Source organism: Mytilus edulis, chromosome 14 (genome assembly GCF_963676685.1).
Source record: "Mytilus edulis chromosome 14, xbMytEdul2.2, whole genome shotgun sequence".
Lineage (NCBI taxonomy): Eukaryota > Metazoa > Mollusca > Bivalvia > Mytilida > Mytilidae > Mytilus > Mytilus edulis.
The window spans coordinates 50,974,545-50,993,541 of NC_092357.1; the positions used below are offsets into that span (position 1 = coordinate 50,974,545).

Genomic DNA, 18,997 nt, shown 5'->3' on the forward strand with positions numbered 1-18,997 from the left:
TGAAAACACTGATAGACAAATACTGTCACAGTAAAGAGGGTAGACTATATACTTGTTTTGTAGACTTTTGCAAAGCATTGGACAGTGTAATTCATATAGGTCTTAAACTGAAGCTTATTAATATGAAAGTTGGTACTTTATTTTATAATATTATATCAGATAAGTATAATAATAGTAAAGCATGTGTAAGAGTTGGAGCTTCTCTCACTGACCCTTTTAGCATTAAATTAGGTGTAAGACAAGGAGACAACTTGAGTACTTCATTATTTAAAATTTTTATAAATGACTTCCCATCTTATCTTGACTCCTGTCTGGATGCAGTTTCCCTGCACTCAGAGAAATTAAATTGTTTGATGTATGCGGATGATATTGTGATTATGTCAACATCAGCCACAGTGCTTCAAAGTAGACTTGATCAGCTAGAAAAATATTGTGCTGACTGGTGCCTGAGAGTTAATATTAGAAAGACTAAAGTCATAATTTTTAATAAGGCTGGAAAGAAAATTCAGGCAAATTTTCGACTGCAGAATAACTTGATTGACTGTCGCTCATTACAAATATTTAGGTGTTCACTTTACTGCATCTGGAAGTTTTCATCTAGCTAAAACTGAACTTTATAATAAGGCTCTTAAGGCCTACTATAACTTAGAAAGGATTTTATCAATTTGTCTCCTGGAATAAAATCTTGTGTTCATATTTTTGATCATACCCTAAAACCCATTCTGTTATATAATTCAGAGGTATGGGGAGGTTATAATGTCTCTTGTAATAAATTACAGTCTTCCTTATTTAATCTTGAAAATGATTTTAAAAATCTTGAGTGTGAGAATCTCCATCTTAAATTTTCTAAATTTATACTTGGTGTACACAAAAGGAGTGTCAATTTTGCTGTATTATCAGAACTGGGACGTTTCCCCTTACATTATGATATTGTAAAGTCAATTGTAAAATACTGGTATAGATTTGAAAATCTTACAACTGATTTCAGTCTATTGAAAGATGCTTATAAATGCAGCCAAGAGCTTCACAAATCTAACATAACTTCTTGGTTCTCATTTGTTAAAAAAGTATTAGAAGTTTTTAAAATTAAACAAGAAGTAAAACATTTCGGACAATATAAATTTTTGAACATATCTAGTAAATTAATTCACACTAAATATATTAGCAATTGGTATGCTAGCCAAAATAAAGCTTCTGATGGAAAACTGTTTAATTATGTGAAATAGTTAATTAAGTGAATAACTCGACCTCATTAAATCCGTATTCATGTGAACTCCAATTTAACCCCATAAAAAGATATAGAATAATGCATGCATTGTCCATGTACGGTTATTTAAAGGAAAAGAATGTCAACATTGAAAGTTAAACAAAGGTAAATAATTTGATTGACTGATTCGATCCACCAAAAATCATTCTTATAAAGAAAATAACGATAAACATAAATTTTTGATCCATAATATATTATTTAACAGACCTATCAAAATCCAATTGCACGAGTTGCTTAATCTATTTATATCTATTTATATCTCTGTTTATGTTTACATCGCTTATATGGTCATAGAAGGTCGATAATTAATTAAATGCCAGGCGTCTTGGCTAAAATTCACACGAAACGAAACTTCATCTTATTGAGACCATGTCCTGTAAATTGTTTATTTTATACTTTTGATAGTTTGGAAAAATGTTTTACATTGTTATTAATAAAATATGAGAATTTGAGTCAAAGCGGTGTCTGAACATGAATTTGGCGGCTAGTGCCCCTTTAAGAGATTTTAAAATGTATATATATTTTCATATACATGTATTACCAAAATGTATATGAATAGTCATCTTATACCGATGAAGGATGTTAGTTTCCCAAAATATTTAATATTTGTTCATGATTTTACCATTTTTTCTCATTGTTGAAGGCTGTATGGTTGCATATAATTGCTAAATTCCACTTAATTTGAAATATTTGGTGGATAGTTCATATTGGCAATCATACCAAATCTCTTTATTTTTGTAGAGCCTTTCCACTTTAGTAAAAAAACCAAGACATAGCTATCCTACAGTAAATACCGTCAGCGGCGACAGGGTCCACAAATATTCACTCTGTGGTTAAAGTTTATGAAACTTTCTTAAAAACTATCCTGGATTTATACGAAACTTGGACAGAAGCTTGTTTCTGATCATAAGATAGTAACCAGAAGTAAATTTTGTGAAAAAAATAAATACATTTTTCCGTATTTTAAACAGATATATCATGTTCTTGAGGGGTATTTGCGAAAAATACCAGTCGAGAGAATGTTAAATTTCACGAGCCGTAAGGCGAGCTAGGGAAATTCATTCTCAAGACTGGTATTTTTCGCAAATACCCCTCAAGAACATGATATATCTGTTTAATTACACCGAATGTTAATGTTCTAAAACGCATTGATGATCGTGACGTTACAAGCGTCCAGTCGGATAGAGTATTTTTTGGCAAATACCACGGCAGAGAGGGTAAAAAAGGCAAATCCTTTTTGGCAAATACCCCGGCGGAGTTAAAAAATGAACGATATTCGTTTGATAACAGTGAATTGGTGAAAAATACACTGGCTATCAACCAATCAAAACCCAAGATTCTTACATAAGGTGTAATTATACTTATAAATGGACTTTTCTGCCAGGAAACAATACATTCACTCTGAGGTTAAAGTTCTTCAAATTTTAATAACTTTCTTAAACTATCCTGGATTTTTACCAAACTTGGACAAAAGCTTTTTTATGATCAAAAGCTAGTAGGAAATTTTGTTAAAATTTGTATCTGTTTATTTGTATTTTACTTATAAATGGACTTAGTTTTTCTTCCTGTTAACTTTACATACAGTCTGCTGTTAAAGTTTTTAAAACATTTATTAGATTCATAAACTATCATGGGTTTCTACCAGAGTTGGACAGAAGCTTCTTACAATCAAAAGATAGTATTGAGAGGAATAATTTTTTTAAAACATGTTTTCCTCATTATTGTTGAGTCTGCGATTAACAGCAAAAGAAGGCGAGACACTGGATTCCCTGGAACCCTTACAAATTTTTAGATTTGTAGGGAAATATTTTAGTTTTTAGCAGTAGAGTACAAAAAATCAGAATAAATCATTAGAGTTGAAATAATCTCTTTTTGTCATGGATAGTCAACAAGTACTAAAAAGTATGCCGTTTACAGCTTTAGAGGGATTTACATTGATGGAAAATTACTTTTTCGTGACAAAAGATAATGTAAAAAGTGATATTTATTGATATAAACATCCACTTGTATGCATTATTATGTTGTTAAAAATAAGTGATTATGCTTTAGATGTACAACTATCTATGAATTTATGTCATTATTGAAAATATTTAAAATAAATCACCCTGTTTTATCACGATTTTCATGAATCAAATTTTTTTTGTTACATATTTTTGACAGCTTTGTTTATAATCTAACAATTAGTGAATTTATGATCTTATTTTGATATTAACAAAATTTATAAATTTTATTTTTGAGAAACATGTGAATTATCATGTACATGTATAACTAAGATGTGTTATTTATAGATATCATACAGACAATATAGGCAGACAGGAAGACAATAGTTATATAATTAAAAAGAAGGTTAATTATTACTGCCAAACAATACATAAATTAGTTAATTAATACAGTTTAATTTGTTTGCACCTGGCTTTAAGTGCAAGAAAGTGAGAAATTATATCACAAAAAGTGAGAGGTTAAGCCAGCTATAAACCTGGGTTTAATCTACTATTTTTTTACGTATAAAATGCCTGTACCTAGCTAGGAATATGACAGTTAAATGTTATCCATTGGATTGATGTGTTTGAGCTTTTGATTTTATCATTTGAAGGGACTTTCCGCTGTGAATTTACCACAGAGTTGGGATTTTTGTCATTTTACTTTTTTTGGCATAGAGACTTGAGTCATCTGTTTGGTGTAATTAAAAAAGTTGTTTAAATTGTTTCTTTTGAAAGCATTGGGCAAATTTAAACCTACAGTATTTAATGGATTCTTCTTTAGGTCTTGAAACTAATGGTCCACTCACATCAGGTTTTGAAACCAATTCAGCTTAGATTTTTAAAGGACCCTCCCACTATTGGTTTGAGTGTTCTATTGTACCTTTATAATCTGTGTGACACTGTAGAAACAATTAACGGTTTTATAATCTGTGTGACACTAGAAACAATTAAGGCTTTTATAATCTGTGTGATACTGTAGAAACAATTAAGGCTTTTATAATCTGTGTGACACTAGAAACAATTAAGGCTTTTATAATCTGTGTGATACTGTAGAAACAATTAAGGCTTTCATAATCTGTGTGATACTGTAGAAACAATTAACGGTTTTATATTTTCTCAATTGAATTCAATTGAATAAAATCATTCCTAATGTTAATCATGTTAACAAAGAGTTCCTGTTTGTCTGGTTTTAATTTGCGATTTATGTCCAGCAGAGGTCTGTTGTTATTTTATGAATTGTATCCAGCAGAGGTCTGTTGTCAATTTGTGAATTATGTTCAGCAGAGGTCTGTTGTTATTTTGTGAATTACGTTCAGCAGAGGCCTGTTGTCAATTTGTAAATTATATCCAGCAGAGGTCTGGTTTTTTTTTTGTGAATTATATCCAGCAAGGGTCTGTTGTCAATTTGTGAATTGTAACCATCAGAGCTCTGTTGTTATTTTGTGAATTGTGTCCAGCAAGGGTCTGTTGTCAATTTGTGAATTATGTCCAGCAAGGGTCTGATGTTATTTTGTGAATTGTGTCCAGCATGGGTCTGTTGTCAATTTGTGAATTGTGTCCAGCAAGGGTCTGTTGTCAATTTGTGAATTATGTCCAGTAGAGGTCTGTTGTTATTTTGTGAATTGTAACCAGCAGAGGTTTGTTGTTATTTTGTCAATTGTGTCCAGCAGAGGTCTGTTGTTATTTTGTGAATTGTGTCCAGCAGGGGTCTGTTGTCAATTTGTGAATTGTGTCCAGCAAGGGTCTGTTGTCAATTTGTGAATTGTGTCCAGCAGGGGTCTGTTGTCAATTTGTGAATTGTGTCCAGCGAGGGTCAGTTGTTATTTTGTGAATTATGTTCAGCAGAGGTCTGTTGTTATTTTGTGAATTGTGTCCAGCAGAGGTCTGTTGTTATTTTGTGAATTGTAACTAGCAGAGGTCTGTTGTTATTTTGTGAATTGTGTTCAGCAGAGGTCTATTGTTATTTTGTGAATTATAGACAATAGACAATCCAGCGGAGGTCTGTTATTATTTTGTTAATTATATCCAGCAGAGATCTGTTGTTATTTTGTGAATTGTCTCCAGCAGAGGACTGTTGTTAATTTGTAAATTATGCCCAGCATGGATCTGTTGTAGTTTTGTGAATTGTGTCCAAAAGAGGTCTGATGTAATTTTGTGAATTGTAACCAAAAGATGTCTGTTGTTATTTATAGATTTTGATGTAGTCCATTATCCCTATTGCTGGTATTCTTTTAAAAAAATCTTATCTAAAATTGTCAACAAATTTGAGGCTGCATTTATGAGAAATTAGGGAAGTATCAAAAAATGTCAAGTGCTTTATTTTTATTTGATATTTCTGTTCTTTTTAATGACTTATGCTGCAGTTTTTATATTTAGATATCTGTGTAGTACTAACCATTTCTGCTTTAAATCACTGATAAACCTAAAAAATAAAATTTAATCATTTTATGATTTTATCTTTAGAAAATGGAAAACCTGTTTGAATTGGAGTTACATGGAACGGTTTGGAAATTTAAAAAGTATAAGAAGAAGAATAACTCCTGAAGGTGTTTTATTGTAAGTCATGGACTCATTATGTTAGTAGCATGTTATATGAAGATAACATCAATAGTTCAATAGATTTATTAAACTATAAATACTTAGTAAATCAACGTAGAAATGATCATATTGATTGATTTCATAATATATGAACAATATGGCAAGTAGGTCTTTGTGTATTGACTATTCTACTTTATAATGAGAAGTTGATATGAGATTCACAAAACAAGAAGAGTCAGGAACTTGATGATTTAATTCTCTTTTAAAAAAAGTAATGTCATCTTCTTAATATGGCTTATGACTCCCCTAGACCTGAACTAATAAAGCTCATTGAGCCTTGATCATCTTATTAATAAATTATTTAATTTTTAAATTGTTTTCTTTGAAAATTGGTTTCATCTTGTAAAAGGTTTGTTTAAATAAATTACAATAAAAATAAAATGAGACACAATTGTACACTTTAATATGATACAAAAGTTTTATTTAGATTTGGTATAATTATCAACTACAAGATATAAGCTCTAGAGAGCTTTTAATCCTACACATACAAACATAAACAACAACATAAAAACCATAATTAATCATTTATAACCTTAAATATATTTGTACTTACAAGCAAGTAAAGAAACTATTGAAAACATAAGTACCGTACATAAGGACTAGGTACTGGTTATATACTTGAAATTTAAAAGCAACACTTTATTTATTAGCCTGATTCTTAATTGGTTTTTTTTTAATGATAATATAATTCAAGACAGTTTGAATGATTGTGTGAATCAAGAATTTTCTCCAAAATTGAGATACTTTATCTACTGTTAGTATTAGTATTTTTATTCCAGTGGTTAAACATTTAGTGTCGATAAATAGTATTAATTGGTAGCTTGTAGTCAGCTGATAGAGGCATGAACATTCACTCAAGGATAATGACCCATTAAGTGATCTGGCCTTAAATCACCTGGACATTCACCTGATGTGACCTCTTTATCATGACCTAAATAACCTATCAATGAGAAGTCTGAACTTCTGATAAGTCAATTAAAAATAAGGTGGATGATTGAATTATTGCCATTGTACAAATCTATTTGAGATTTATAATACATATCATTGTATTATGTATTTTGCAGTCATTTGGAATATGAAGTACAGTTACTGTCAAAAGGGAAAATATGTAACCCCCCTTTTTTTGGATTTAACTCGCATAATAAGGCAGAGATTAGCTTTAATATTTATAGATGTACAAATAAATATCTACTTGGATTGGAACTTAAATGATAATTGCTTATCGTTAGACATTATAATGAGTGTAAACAACAATGTTTGTTCAGGTTAACAAACTAAAGAGATGTAGGTGGAGCTTAGTAAATATTTACTATAGTCTATTTCAGAAAAACACCAAATGTCAGTCTGTTCCTTTATTAAGTCACACTGACATAGACCAAGCTGGATGCGACATGATTTTGACCATAACCAGAAATACTCTACAATAATGGTTAGTTACATGTTACCAGTGGACTTTGGTCAGAATAGTTCATATAATTCAACTTCACCAGGTAAGCTTTTTAATATTTATCTGTTATTTGTTTTAAAATTAACTTTATGATTTCTTGGGAATTTTTAATTCAGTTACTACTAATGTTGGTTTCTGTTAATGATTTTGTCCTATGACTTGAAAGTTGATTTGATATAATGAAATGTTAAATATAGCTTAAAACATTTAAATGTATTAGTACAGTGTATTTGGGTTTTAACAACTTGTGTCTTTTCTTATCAGTCCTCATTTGTAAATAAAATGATGAAACCTTTGATTATCATTTATGAATAAACAACATCAATAACTTCTCAATGGTCAATCAACATAGACAAGTGTGGACATAGCACCAGGTGTTTCTTGCAATATATTTCGACAATTTTAGGATAAACAGTGCTCAATATTGAGATTGTATTAAGACATGGTTTCATTGTCTGTATATAAAATACTTTGTTAAGACAATAAAGTATAACAGGAACTATCAATAATACTGGAAAGTACAACAATCCACAAAAATCTCTAACGTGTGACTCCACACAGTACACTTATACACAAAAACCACCAACATGTTTCTCCACACAGTACACCAAGCCACAAAACCTCCCAACATGTGACTCCACATAAGACAACAATCCACAAAACCTCCCAGCATGTGACTCCACAGAAGACAAGAATCCACAAAAACCTCCCAACATGTGACTCCACACAGTACAGCAATCTACAAAAACCTCTTGCATGTGACTCCACACAGTACAACAATCCACAAAAACCACCAACATGTGACTCCACACAGGACAATAATCCACAAAAACCTCTAACATGTGACTCCACATAGGACAACAATCCACAAAAACCACCAACATGTGACTCCACACAGGACAACAATCCACAAAAACCTGTAACATGTGACTCTACAAAGTAAACCAGTCCACAAAAACCTCAAACATGTGACTGCACACAGTACAACAATCCACTAAAACCTCCAACATGTGACTCCACACAATACAACAATCCACAAAAACCTCCGACATGTGACTCCACACAGGACAACAATTAAAAAAACCCACCGGGTTTTTCTCTACAACATAGAGGACTGGGTGACACCTCACATTAAACCAGGGGTGATCCCTACAACATAGAGGACTGGGTGACACAAACCTCACATTGATTTAAACCAGGGGTGATCCCCACAACATAGAGGACTGGGTGACACAAACCTCACATTAAACCAGGGGTGATTCCTACAACATAGAGGACTGCGGGACACAAACCTCACTTTAAATTAGGGGTGATCCCTACAACATAGAGGACTGGGGGACACAAACCTCACATTAAACCAGGGGTGATCCCTACAACATAGAGGACTGGGTGACACAAACCTCACATTAAACCAGGGGTGATCCCTACAAAATAGAGGACTGGGTGACACAAACCTCACATTAAACCATGGGTGATCCCTACAACATAGAGGACTGGGTGACACAAACCTCACATTAATTTAAACCAGGGGTGATCCCTACAACATAGAGGACTGGGTGACACAAACCTCACATTAATTTAAACCAGGGGTGATCCCTACAACATAGAGGACTGGGTGACACAAACCTCACATTAAACCAGGGGTGATCCTTACAACATAGAGGACTGGGTGACACAAACCTCACATTAATTTAAACCAGGGGGATCCCTACAACATAGAGGACTCGGTGAAACAAACCTCACATTAAACCAGGGGTGATCCCTACAACATAGAGGACTGGGTGACACAAACCTCACATTAATTTAAACCAGGGGTGATCCCTACAACATAGAGGACTGGGTGACACAAACCTCACATTAATTTAAACCAGGGGTGATCTCTACAATATAGCGGACTGGGTGACACAAACCTCACATTAAACCAGGGGTGATCCTTACAACATAGAGGACTGGGTGACACAAACCTCACATTAATTTAAACCAGGGGGATCCCTACAACATAGAGGACTCGGTGAAACAAACCTCACATTAAACCAGGGGTGATCCCTACAACATAGAGGACTGGGTGACACAAACCTGACATTAATTTAAACCAGGGGTGATCCCTACAACATAGAGGACTGGGTGAAACAAACCTCACATTAATTTAAACCAGGGGGATCCCTACAACATAGAGGACTCGGTGAAACAAACCTCACATTAAACCAGGGGTGATCCTTACAACATAGAGGACTGGGTGACACAAACCTCACATTAATTTAAACCAGGGGGATCCCTACAACATAGAGGACTCGGTGAAACAAACCTCACATTAAACCAGGGGTGATCCCTACAACATAGAGGACTGGGTGACACAAACCTGACATTAATTTAAACCAGGGGTGATCCCTACAACATAGAGGACTGGGTGAAACAAACCTCACATTAATTTAAACCAGGGGGATCCCTACAACATAGAGGACTCGGTGAAACAAACCTCACATTAAACCAGGGGTGATCCTTACAACATAGAGGACTGGGTGACACAAACCTCACATTAATTTAAACCAGGGGGATCCCTACAACATAGAGGACTCGGTGAAACAAACCTCACATTAAACCAGGGGTGATCCCTACAACATAGAGGACTGGGTGACACAAACCTCACATTAATTTAAACCAGGGGTGATCCCTACAACATAGAGGACTGGGTGACACAAACCTCACATTAATTTAAACCAGGGGTGATCTCTACAATATAGCGGACTGGGTGACACAAACCTCACATTAAACCAGGGGTGATCCTTACAACATAGAGGACTGGGTGACACAAACCTCACATTAATTTAAACCAGGGGGATCCCTACAACATAGAGGACTCGGTGAAACAAACCTCACATTAAACCAGGGGTGATCCCTACAACATAGAGGACTGGGTGACACAAACCTGACATTAATTTAAACCAGGGGTGATCCCTACAACATAGAGGACTGGGTGAAACAAACCTCACATTAATTTAAACCAGGGGTGATCCCTGATGAACAAACTAAGACAAACGGGTGCACATGGTTAAAATTACCTGATTTAGGTAGGCTTACAACTGTTATTTGTGTATCATTTTCCTTTTCCATTCTTGACCCTTATTAAAAGTAAAATACTATACATACAAAATCTTCTTTGGTGTTATGAACAAAATTATCACGAACTTGCACAAAAAGAATTAAAGATGGCACTTGCTTTGGAAAATCAGGATCAAGATTGAGAATATTGTGCTCATTGAAAATACCCTTTTGGTTGATTTTGGTTTCCCATTTTTATATGTTATGTTATTGGACAATGGTCAAAGATGCAGGGGAGGATCCAGCCATTTTAAAAAGGGGGGTTTCCAACTATATGCTCCCATTCAAATGCATTGATCGTCCTAAAAAAAAGGGGGTTCCAACCCCCGGAACACACACACACCCCCTGGATCCTCCAAAGAAGATGTCATCTCAACATCTATAACTACTGTGGATTCATTTATTTTTTGTGGGTACCAATTTTTGCGGATTATGGAAAACTTGCATGTTCTTGGATATTTAATTTATTGGTTTTGCAAAAGTCCAATATAGCTGATGGAAAAATTTGTTATTGTTGAACATTGGATTTTGTGGTTAACCTGTACCCATGAAAGCCAGAAAACTTAGTATCCAACGAATAATAACATGAATAAGGAGTCCACAGTATTGTAATTTATTGTATAGCAATATAATATTTCCCACAAAAAGTAACTAAAAATTAGAGTGCAATAAATTCCAATATTGCACTAGTGCAATAAATCTTCAAATTCGTGATGTCATCAACGTCAAATTCTTAGTATAAACCTATTTTTACCTCCAAATATTATATTGCTATACATTAAAAGGGTTATTGCATGAATATTGGGGAATATTGTCCTTGTAGAACATATATTGCACTCACAAGCTCGTGCAATATAAAATTCTACTCGGGACAATCTTCCCCAATATTCATGCAATAACCCTATAATATAAGATATTCAAAAATTGATAGTAAAAAATGGTTGTAATATCTGAAAGATAATGATTAGTTTTAAGAGACATATATTTTATCATATATGTGTTTCTGGTTCAATAAATTCCTCCTTTTCATCAACTCGGTCAGGATGACCTACTACTTGTGTCATGTCACCCTAACATCTCTACTTATATGAAACAAAACATAACTGTTCGCTAGTTTACCTTTTTGGCTAAAAATAATATTTGATGACATGAGGGAAGATCTCAAACATGTTTTTTACATGAGAAATGAGGTCAGTTATTGATTAATGGGACAAAGAAGTAAATAAGTGCTTATGTGTCCTTGTAATACCTTTACAGGTCTATTAGGGAGAAATGATGAAATAATACTTCAATAATAATAAAGTCACTTTATATGTTAGAAGTAAAGGGATTGTTGTAGGGATTAAAATGTAGACAGTAAAGGAGGGGGACAATATACAAGGAGGAAGTGACAGAAATGACCTTGAATTTGTATCATATCATTGGCTGAGACAAATATTTAATCTTTAATGAATGTTACCATGAAAATGGCTTTTTTGATGCATTTCTTTTCTCATGATAAATGCATTAAAACCAAATAGCTGTTTTCTTTGATCTTTTCTTTGTTAAATGTAACTGTACTGATATATATACAGTAGATTATAGTACAATCGATCGCCAAAGAGTTCATTAAAGACAAAAATTATAATGTAAAATCAATAAGTGAAATGAATCGAATTAAAGAGGGTGGTGATGGTAAAATTAATAAATCAATGAACCACTGAAGTGGACATGTAACCCATATAATTGTACAACCTTCTTGCACCATACATAGTAATAAACATTGAGTCAAAGTCATGTCACAAACATCAATTATTTTTACCCTCACCTACCTCGAGTCACCTACTGTGATTTGAACTCTTTTTGATCATCACTTTTTTGCACTTAAATTTGATAAACGTTTCATAACAAATCACTAATGTATACCTTTATATATAGGATATAGATTTAATTTCTCTGACATTCTGTCTAGCCTGTTAATGACGTTAATTACTTTATTAGGAAAGTCTTTACTTTTGAATTTTCAATATTGCAAAATTGTATGAAATATCAATTAATCTAAGAATATTTTTTTTTAATGTCTCAAAATTTAAAAAGGTAATTTAACAATAAATAATAAAGTAATTGTTAAATAATAATGAATATAAGAACTTAAAACTACCACTGCAATTTTTTTTTATAAAAAAAACACCTGTTATTTACAACTGAAATCTTTTAATTTAAAAACAACAATTATCACATTCCGAACTCTGAATTAAGTTAGATGCATGTAAATTTTAACTCATGCACAATACAATTTTTTTTGTAATAGAACCCAAACTTACAAACCGACTTCAAATTTTGGCAGTGAGTCTTTTTTATTATTGTTCTATAGTTATATCATGTAAATGCCCTGTTATAACTTGAAATTACATTTTTTTTAATTTGCACATGCTAACTAATATTTTTCTCATCCAAATTTCATGAAACTATAATACACAATACCCTTTCCTAGATTTTCCATCAAACATGATGGAATTTTGTGATGGAACAATGCCACCAAATTCAATCAGTTGATGGAGTATTGGAACAACTTTCCATCAACTTTCCATCAATGCTGGAAAATGGTTGATGGAAATTGTTTGATGGAAAACTGATGGCATAATTCCCATCTGATGGATAATTGATGGTATTTTTGCCATCTGATGGATAATTGATGGAACATTTTAACTGATGGAATATTTTCCATTACATGTAAAATGATGGAAACTTGATGGGGAATCAACCATCAGATGGAAGCATATTCTGTGATTTAATAAAACATTGTATTTGTTCAGCTCTGTCATCTATAGGTACACCTGTTACATGTGTGTATTGTTTAGTTCAGTGCATGCCCTATTTCATATATCATGTTTGATGGAAAATCTAGGGAAGGGTCTAAGGAGTCATGAAATCATTTCTGAAAGAAAAAAGACTAAGACACTAGCTATAGGAGCCATGATATAATCGACTGAGACACTAGTTTGTAGGCAAATATCACAAATTTGAGTATTGAATATAACAATATTGAATGGTCCCTTTTTATCTTGCAGATTTTCCGATGGATCAAGATTATTTTGAGAATATAATGATGGATTTTAATGGAAGACCACAGGAACCACAATCATTATCTGGAAATGGAGATTCATTGTCATCATATCCATCACCAAACCAACCAGGTTCACCTGTTGCCATAGTTACATCTACAGAAGATATTCAGGTGTCGTCTGCTTCTGATGAACGAGTTCAAAAATCAAAACCATACAACAAAAGGGTAAGAGACAACAACCCAACCAAAGATTGAATGCTTAGTATTGATTGATTCATTGTTGGTATCTAAACTGCACTCTCTGCACAATTTGCAGGTCAGGTTATTTTTTGTTTGTTTGAGCTAGATTCCAAAAAGAAAAGAATCAAACTTAGGCAGGAAAACTGACAATCCTATAAAATAAAATGAAGATTTGGTATGATTGTCAATGAGACAGCTCTCCACAAGAAACCAAATAACACAAAAATTAACAACTATAGGTCACTATAAGGCCTTCAACAATGAGTAAAACCCATTCTGCACAGTTGGCTATCAAAAAGCAGAGTAGGCTTTGCAGGGTACTTATACAACTAATAGACACTGAAGACAGATCTGAGAGGACTCAAAGATACATGCACTGACAACTAGTTGACTGGAGTCCAATACATGTGCAATAGACCACTCAACCACTGAGGCATACTGCTAAAATAAAATTTGTCATATATATTGATATATGACTAGATAGAATAACCTACATTTAAATGAATTTTATTTAATTTTTCAGTTACCACCTCCCAAACAACTATATACAACAGAGCTTGCTGTATTGTGTAGAATTTGTGGTGATAAAGCCTCAGGGTTCCATTATGGAGTACATTCATGTGAAGGTTGTAAGGTTAGTAGAACTTTTGATAGTAACAGACTGTAGGCCTCTTGTTTCTTTAAATGCAGTATTAGTTCCTCGTATAGTGTAAAAATCTGTCTGTGTTAACTCAGAAATTGTTGCAAAAAGGTAATAAAATACTTTTAAAAATATGCTTCCGTCATTTTTTTAATCTAAGCTTTTTACATAATTGTCTATATTGATGTGATAATTTTATGGACATGAGTTACTTCCCTTTTGATTTATAGTACATTTTTCAAGCATGCTTTTCAACCATCTATTTGCATTAGAGCCATTTCAATATTTCGATTTCTAAGTTTCTCTTTTGTACCTGATTTTATATGTCTTCTTGATTGCATTTTTCAAAAGAAAATATATAATAAGTACAGGGATTTCTTAAATTTTTTACAATGCTTTTAAGAGAGGAGTATGCTTTCTCTGCTAAAACATTTTCAAATGTATTGCAAGTATTTTTTACATAGTTAAATGTATTTGCAGGGATTTTTTAGAAGGACCATAAAGAAAAACTTGGTGTATAAGCCATGTCGAGCACTGAAACAATGTAAGCTGTCATTAGGATCCAGAAATAAATGCCAGCACTGCAGATTTCAGAGATGTTTACGGGCAGGGATGTCTCAGGATGGTAAGTTTATATCTTAACCATGGTTGAATTAGACCTTGATATGGATGCAATGAAAATCTGGTAAAAATATGAGTGACAAGAAGCCATTTATCATATCTCTCATTACATGTTAATTTCTATCTTTCAGCCTCAAAGTCATATAAAGAATCCAAGCAAATTAATATGGTCAAAGCAAATTACTGAAATCCAAACAAATTACTATACTCCAAGAAAATTACTTGTATCCAAGCAATTTACAATTACCCAAATAGATTACTATTATCAAAGTGAATTACAATTACCCAAATAGATTCCTATTATCAAAGCAAACTACAATTATCCAAATAAATTACTATTATCAAAGCGAATTACAATTACCCAAATAGATTACTATTATCAAAGCGAATTACAATGATCCAAATAGATTACTATTATCAAAGCGAATTACAATTACCCAAATAGATTACTACATTGTATTATCAAAGCAAATTACAATTACCCAAATAGATTACTATTATCAAAGCAAACTATAATTACCCAAATAGATTACTATTATCAAAGCGAATTACAATTACCCAAATAGATTACTATTATCAAAGCGAATTACAATTACCATTATAGATTACTATTATCAAAGCGAATTACAATTATCCTATTAATGTCATTTTGCTCATTATTTAATGACTTTTGAAGATTTAATTATTATCTTTCTTTTAATTGCAGCTGTAAGATTTGGAAGAATGCCAAAAGTTGAAAGAGAAAAGTTAATGGCTGACAAAGAAGAATTGGAAGAAAACAGCAGTGTGAGGATACTAGAGTTACGATCTATAACAGATATTATAAAACAATCATTTCATCAACATGTTGTGAAAATTCTACTCAAATTCAATGGCGGGGATGAGGATAAACAAGTAAGTATCTGATATCACAATTAGTTTACCAAATTATCATAAAACAAGTTAGTATCTGATAGCACAATAAGTTTACTAAATTATTGTAAAAACAAATGAGTATCTGAAAGCACGATTAGTTTACTAAATTATTGTTAAAACAAGTTAGTATCTGATAGCACAATTAGTTTACCAAATTATCATAAAAACAAGTTAGTATCTGATAGCACAATTAGTTTACTAAATTATCATAAAAACAAGTTAGTATCTGATAGCACAATTAGTTTACTAAATTATTGTAAAAACAAGTTAGTATCTGATATCACAATTAGTTTACTAAATTATTGTAAAAACAAATGAGTATCTGAAAGCACGATTAGTTTACTAAATTATTGTTAAAACAAGTTAGTATCTGATAGCACAATTAGTTTACCAAATTATCATAAAAACAAGTTAGTATCTGATAGCACAATTAGTTTACTAAATTATCATAAAAACAAGTTAGTATCTGATAGCACAATTAGTTTACTAAATTATCATAAAAACAAGTTAGTATCTGATAGCACAATTAGATTACCAAATTATCATAAAAACAAGTTAGTATCTGATAGCACGATTAGTTTACTAAATTATCATAAAAACAAGTTAGTATCTGATAGCACAATTAGATTACCAAATTATCATAAAAACAAGTTAGTATCTGATAGCACAATTAGTTTACTAAATTATCATAAAAACAAGTTAGTATCTGATAGCACAATTAGTTTACTAAATTATCATAAAAACAAGTTAGTATCTGATAGCACAATTAGTTTACTAAATTATCATAAAAACAAGTTAGTATCTGATAGCACAATTAGTTTACTAAATTATCATAAAACAAGTTAGTATCTGATATCACAATTAGTTTACTAAATTATTGTAAAAACAAATGAGTATCTGAAAGCACGATTAGTTTACTAAATTATCATAAAAACAAGTTAGTATCTGATAGCACAATTAGTTTACCAAATCATCATAAAAACAAGTTAGTATCTGATATCACAATTAGTTTACTAAATTATTGTAAAAACAAATGAGTATCTGAAAGCACAATTAGTTTACTTAATTATCATAAAAACAAGTTAGTATCTGATAGCACAATTAGTTTACTAAATTATCATAAAAACAAGTTAGTATCTGATATCACAATTAGTTTACCAAATTATCATAAAACAAGTTAGTATCTGATATCACAATTAGTTTACTAAATTATTGTAAAAAAAAAAAGAGTATCTGAAAGCACGATTAGTTTACTAAATTATCATAAAAACAAGTTAGTATCTGATAGCACAATTAGTTTACCAAATCATCATAAAAACAAGTTAGTATCTGATAGCACAATTAGTTTACTAAATTATCAAAGAAAAACAAAGCAAGTATCTAATAGCACAAATGGTTTATCAAATCATCTTAAAATTTCTGGTTAGATCTGTTGAAAGATTAATTTCACTGCTATTAGAAGTTCTTCCGAAAATTCTGTGATGGTGATAAACAAATTTGTATAAAGCTCCATAGAATACAAAACAGATTATTTCTACTACAGTAATAGTAAAAAACTGGTTTAGTTACTAGTCCTTTCAGATTGTTACGTTTGTCTTTCGATTTTTTGTTAGTTGTTTGGTTTGCTTTGTTGCGATCTAATGAGTTTAGCCTTTTCATCTAATTTCATTTTGATAAAAATATTAACAGAAACTAAATTATTGTAATGGATGAGACAGAGAACCTGGAATTTTTTTTTTTAAACTAAGTTTCTTTTCTAGGAGAGCAAAGATATTTTGATAGACCGACTTGAATCGGAGGAAGATTTTGAGAATTGGAAGATTTACGTCAAATATCAGGAAGTAGTGCTGCCATTAATGGAGGGAGCTGTAAGATTTGCTAAACAACTACCTGGATTTTTGGAGCTATCAACCTATGATCAGATAACATTAATGAAGCAGGCATCTATGTCTGTTGCTATAGTAGCGGTAAGTCTGCTGAATGCAGATGCATTATGGGTTAAAATATTTTAGTGCTTAGGGAAATTGTATTGAAGCAAAAATATATTTTTTTTTTTGGAAAAGCCCTAAAAACAAAAGGATAAATTGAATAAAGTCTCAGATAAACTGATCATAATTAGAAACTTCTCTAACATCAACTCTTATAATCTTACTCAGAACAAAAATCATTGGCTTATATTGGAAATGAAAGGTTATGTTTTATAAACTGAAACTTTTATTACTGTAAAGAATATTCTATCTACCTTATATTTGTAACATTTGGAGATTGATTAGATGAGCAATGGTTTAAAGACCCATTATAACTGAATTTATTTACCAAAATTTGGAAAGATTTAAGGTGATATCTAACACTTTCACTAAAATCAATTTGGCTCGTTTAATTTTCATAAACTTTTGACAAAGTAATTACTTTGGCCCTTTGACAAAAATATAAAAATTTCAAAAAAATTGGAACCAACCATTTTATCAGAAAAATTACACTGGTTGTATAGCAGTTTGACAAACACTAATTTTGATCATTGAGAAGCTTAATATTCTCTCAACAACGCAACGTAGTTAAAACGTTCATCTGATTTTACAGAGTTATCTCCCTGTAGTGTTAGGTACCACCTTAAGGTACACAATCAATAATACAATTCCCCCAAATTCAAAAAAGAATATTTTTTTTGTCACAATGTACAGAAACATTACCCATAGTAACTGATAACTGTTTGTGCATGATATTAAATCCTTCTCAATTAATTATGTGAAAAATAAAAATTTCATTATTTTTTTTAGATGAGTCCATTAGTGGAAGATGTGAAATTTAAAATTCCTGGAATGGAGATGAATTTAATCCTCAACAAAAGTTTGCTAGAAGAATGTAGGATTGTCCGACAACTTTTTGGTCAGATTTGGAAGTTTTACGAAAAGTTGAAGAAATTTGAACTGCTACAATCCGAGATTTCCTTGTTTTGTGCCACACTTTGTTTCTCAGGTAAGTAACCATCTACAATTCAGGATAAATATAGATTGTTCACCTCACTATTGATATTGAAATTTTCAGTTGACAAAAGTGAGTTCCCATTAAAAAAATGTGCTATCATTTCAACTAAAATTGTTATTTTTCAAAAAAATATTACCGAGTGACTTTTTGGGCGATT

At 31.8% G+C, this 18,997-nt stretch overlaps 1 protein-coding gene across 3 annotated transcripts in view; it reads left to right on the forward strand.

Moving 5' to 3' along the window:
- Positions 1–5,707: 5,707 nt before the first annotated feature.
- The window catches only part of LOC139502819 (peroxisome proliferator-activated receptor delta-like), a 39,006-nt gene continuing 25,716 nt past the window's right edge, over positions 5,708–18,997 (forward strand). For 2 of the 3 annotated variants that reach the window (XM_071292432.1, XM_071292431.1), the window contains exons 1-7: positions 7,173–7,337; positions 13,444–13,664; positions 14,203–14,313; positions 14,800–14,944; positions 15,647–15,834; positions 17,616–17,822; positions 18,633–18,831. In XM_071292432.1, the coding sequence (XP_071148533.1) occupies positions 7,232–7,337; positions 13,444–13,664; positions 14,203–14,313; positions 14,800–14,944; positions 15,647–15,834; positions 17,616–17,822; positions 18,633–18,831 (1,177 nt within the window). In that variant the 5' untranslated portion in view covers positions 7,173–7,231. Of the gene's footprint in view, positions 5,806–7,172; positions 7,338–13,443; positions 13,665–14,202; positions 14,314–14,799; positions 14,945–15,646; positions 15,835–17,615; positions 17,823–18,632; positions 18,832–18,997 lie in introns of those variants that run through there. The other variant, XM_071292430.1, reaches the window with a different exon arrangement.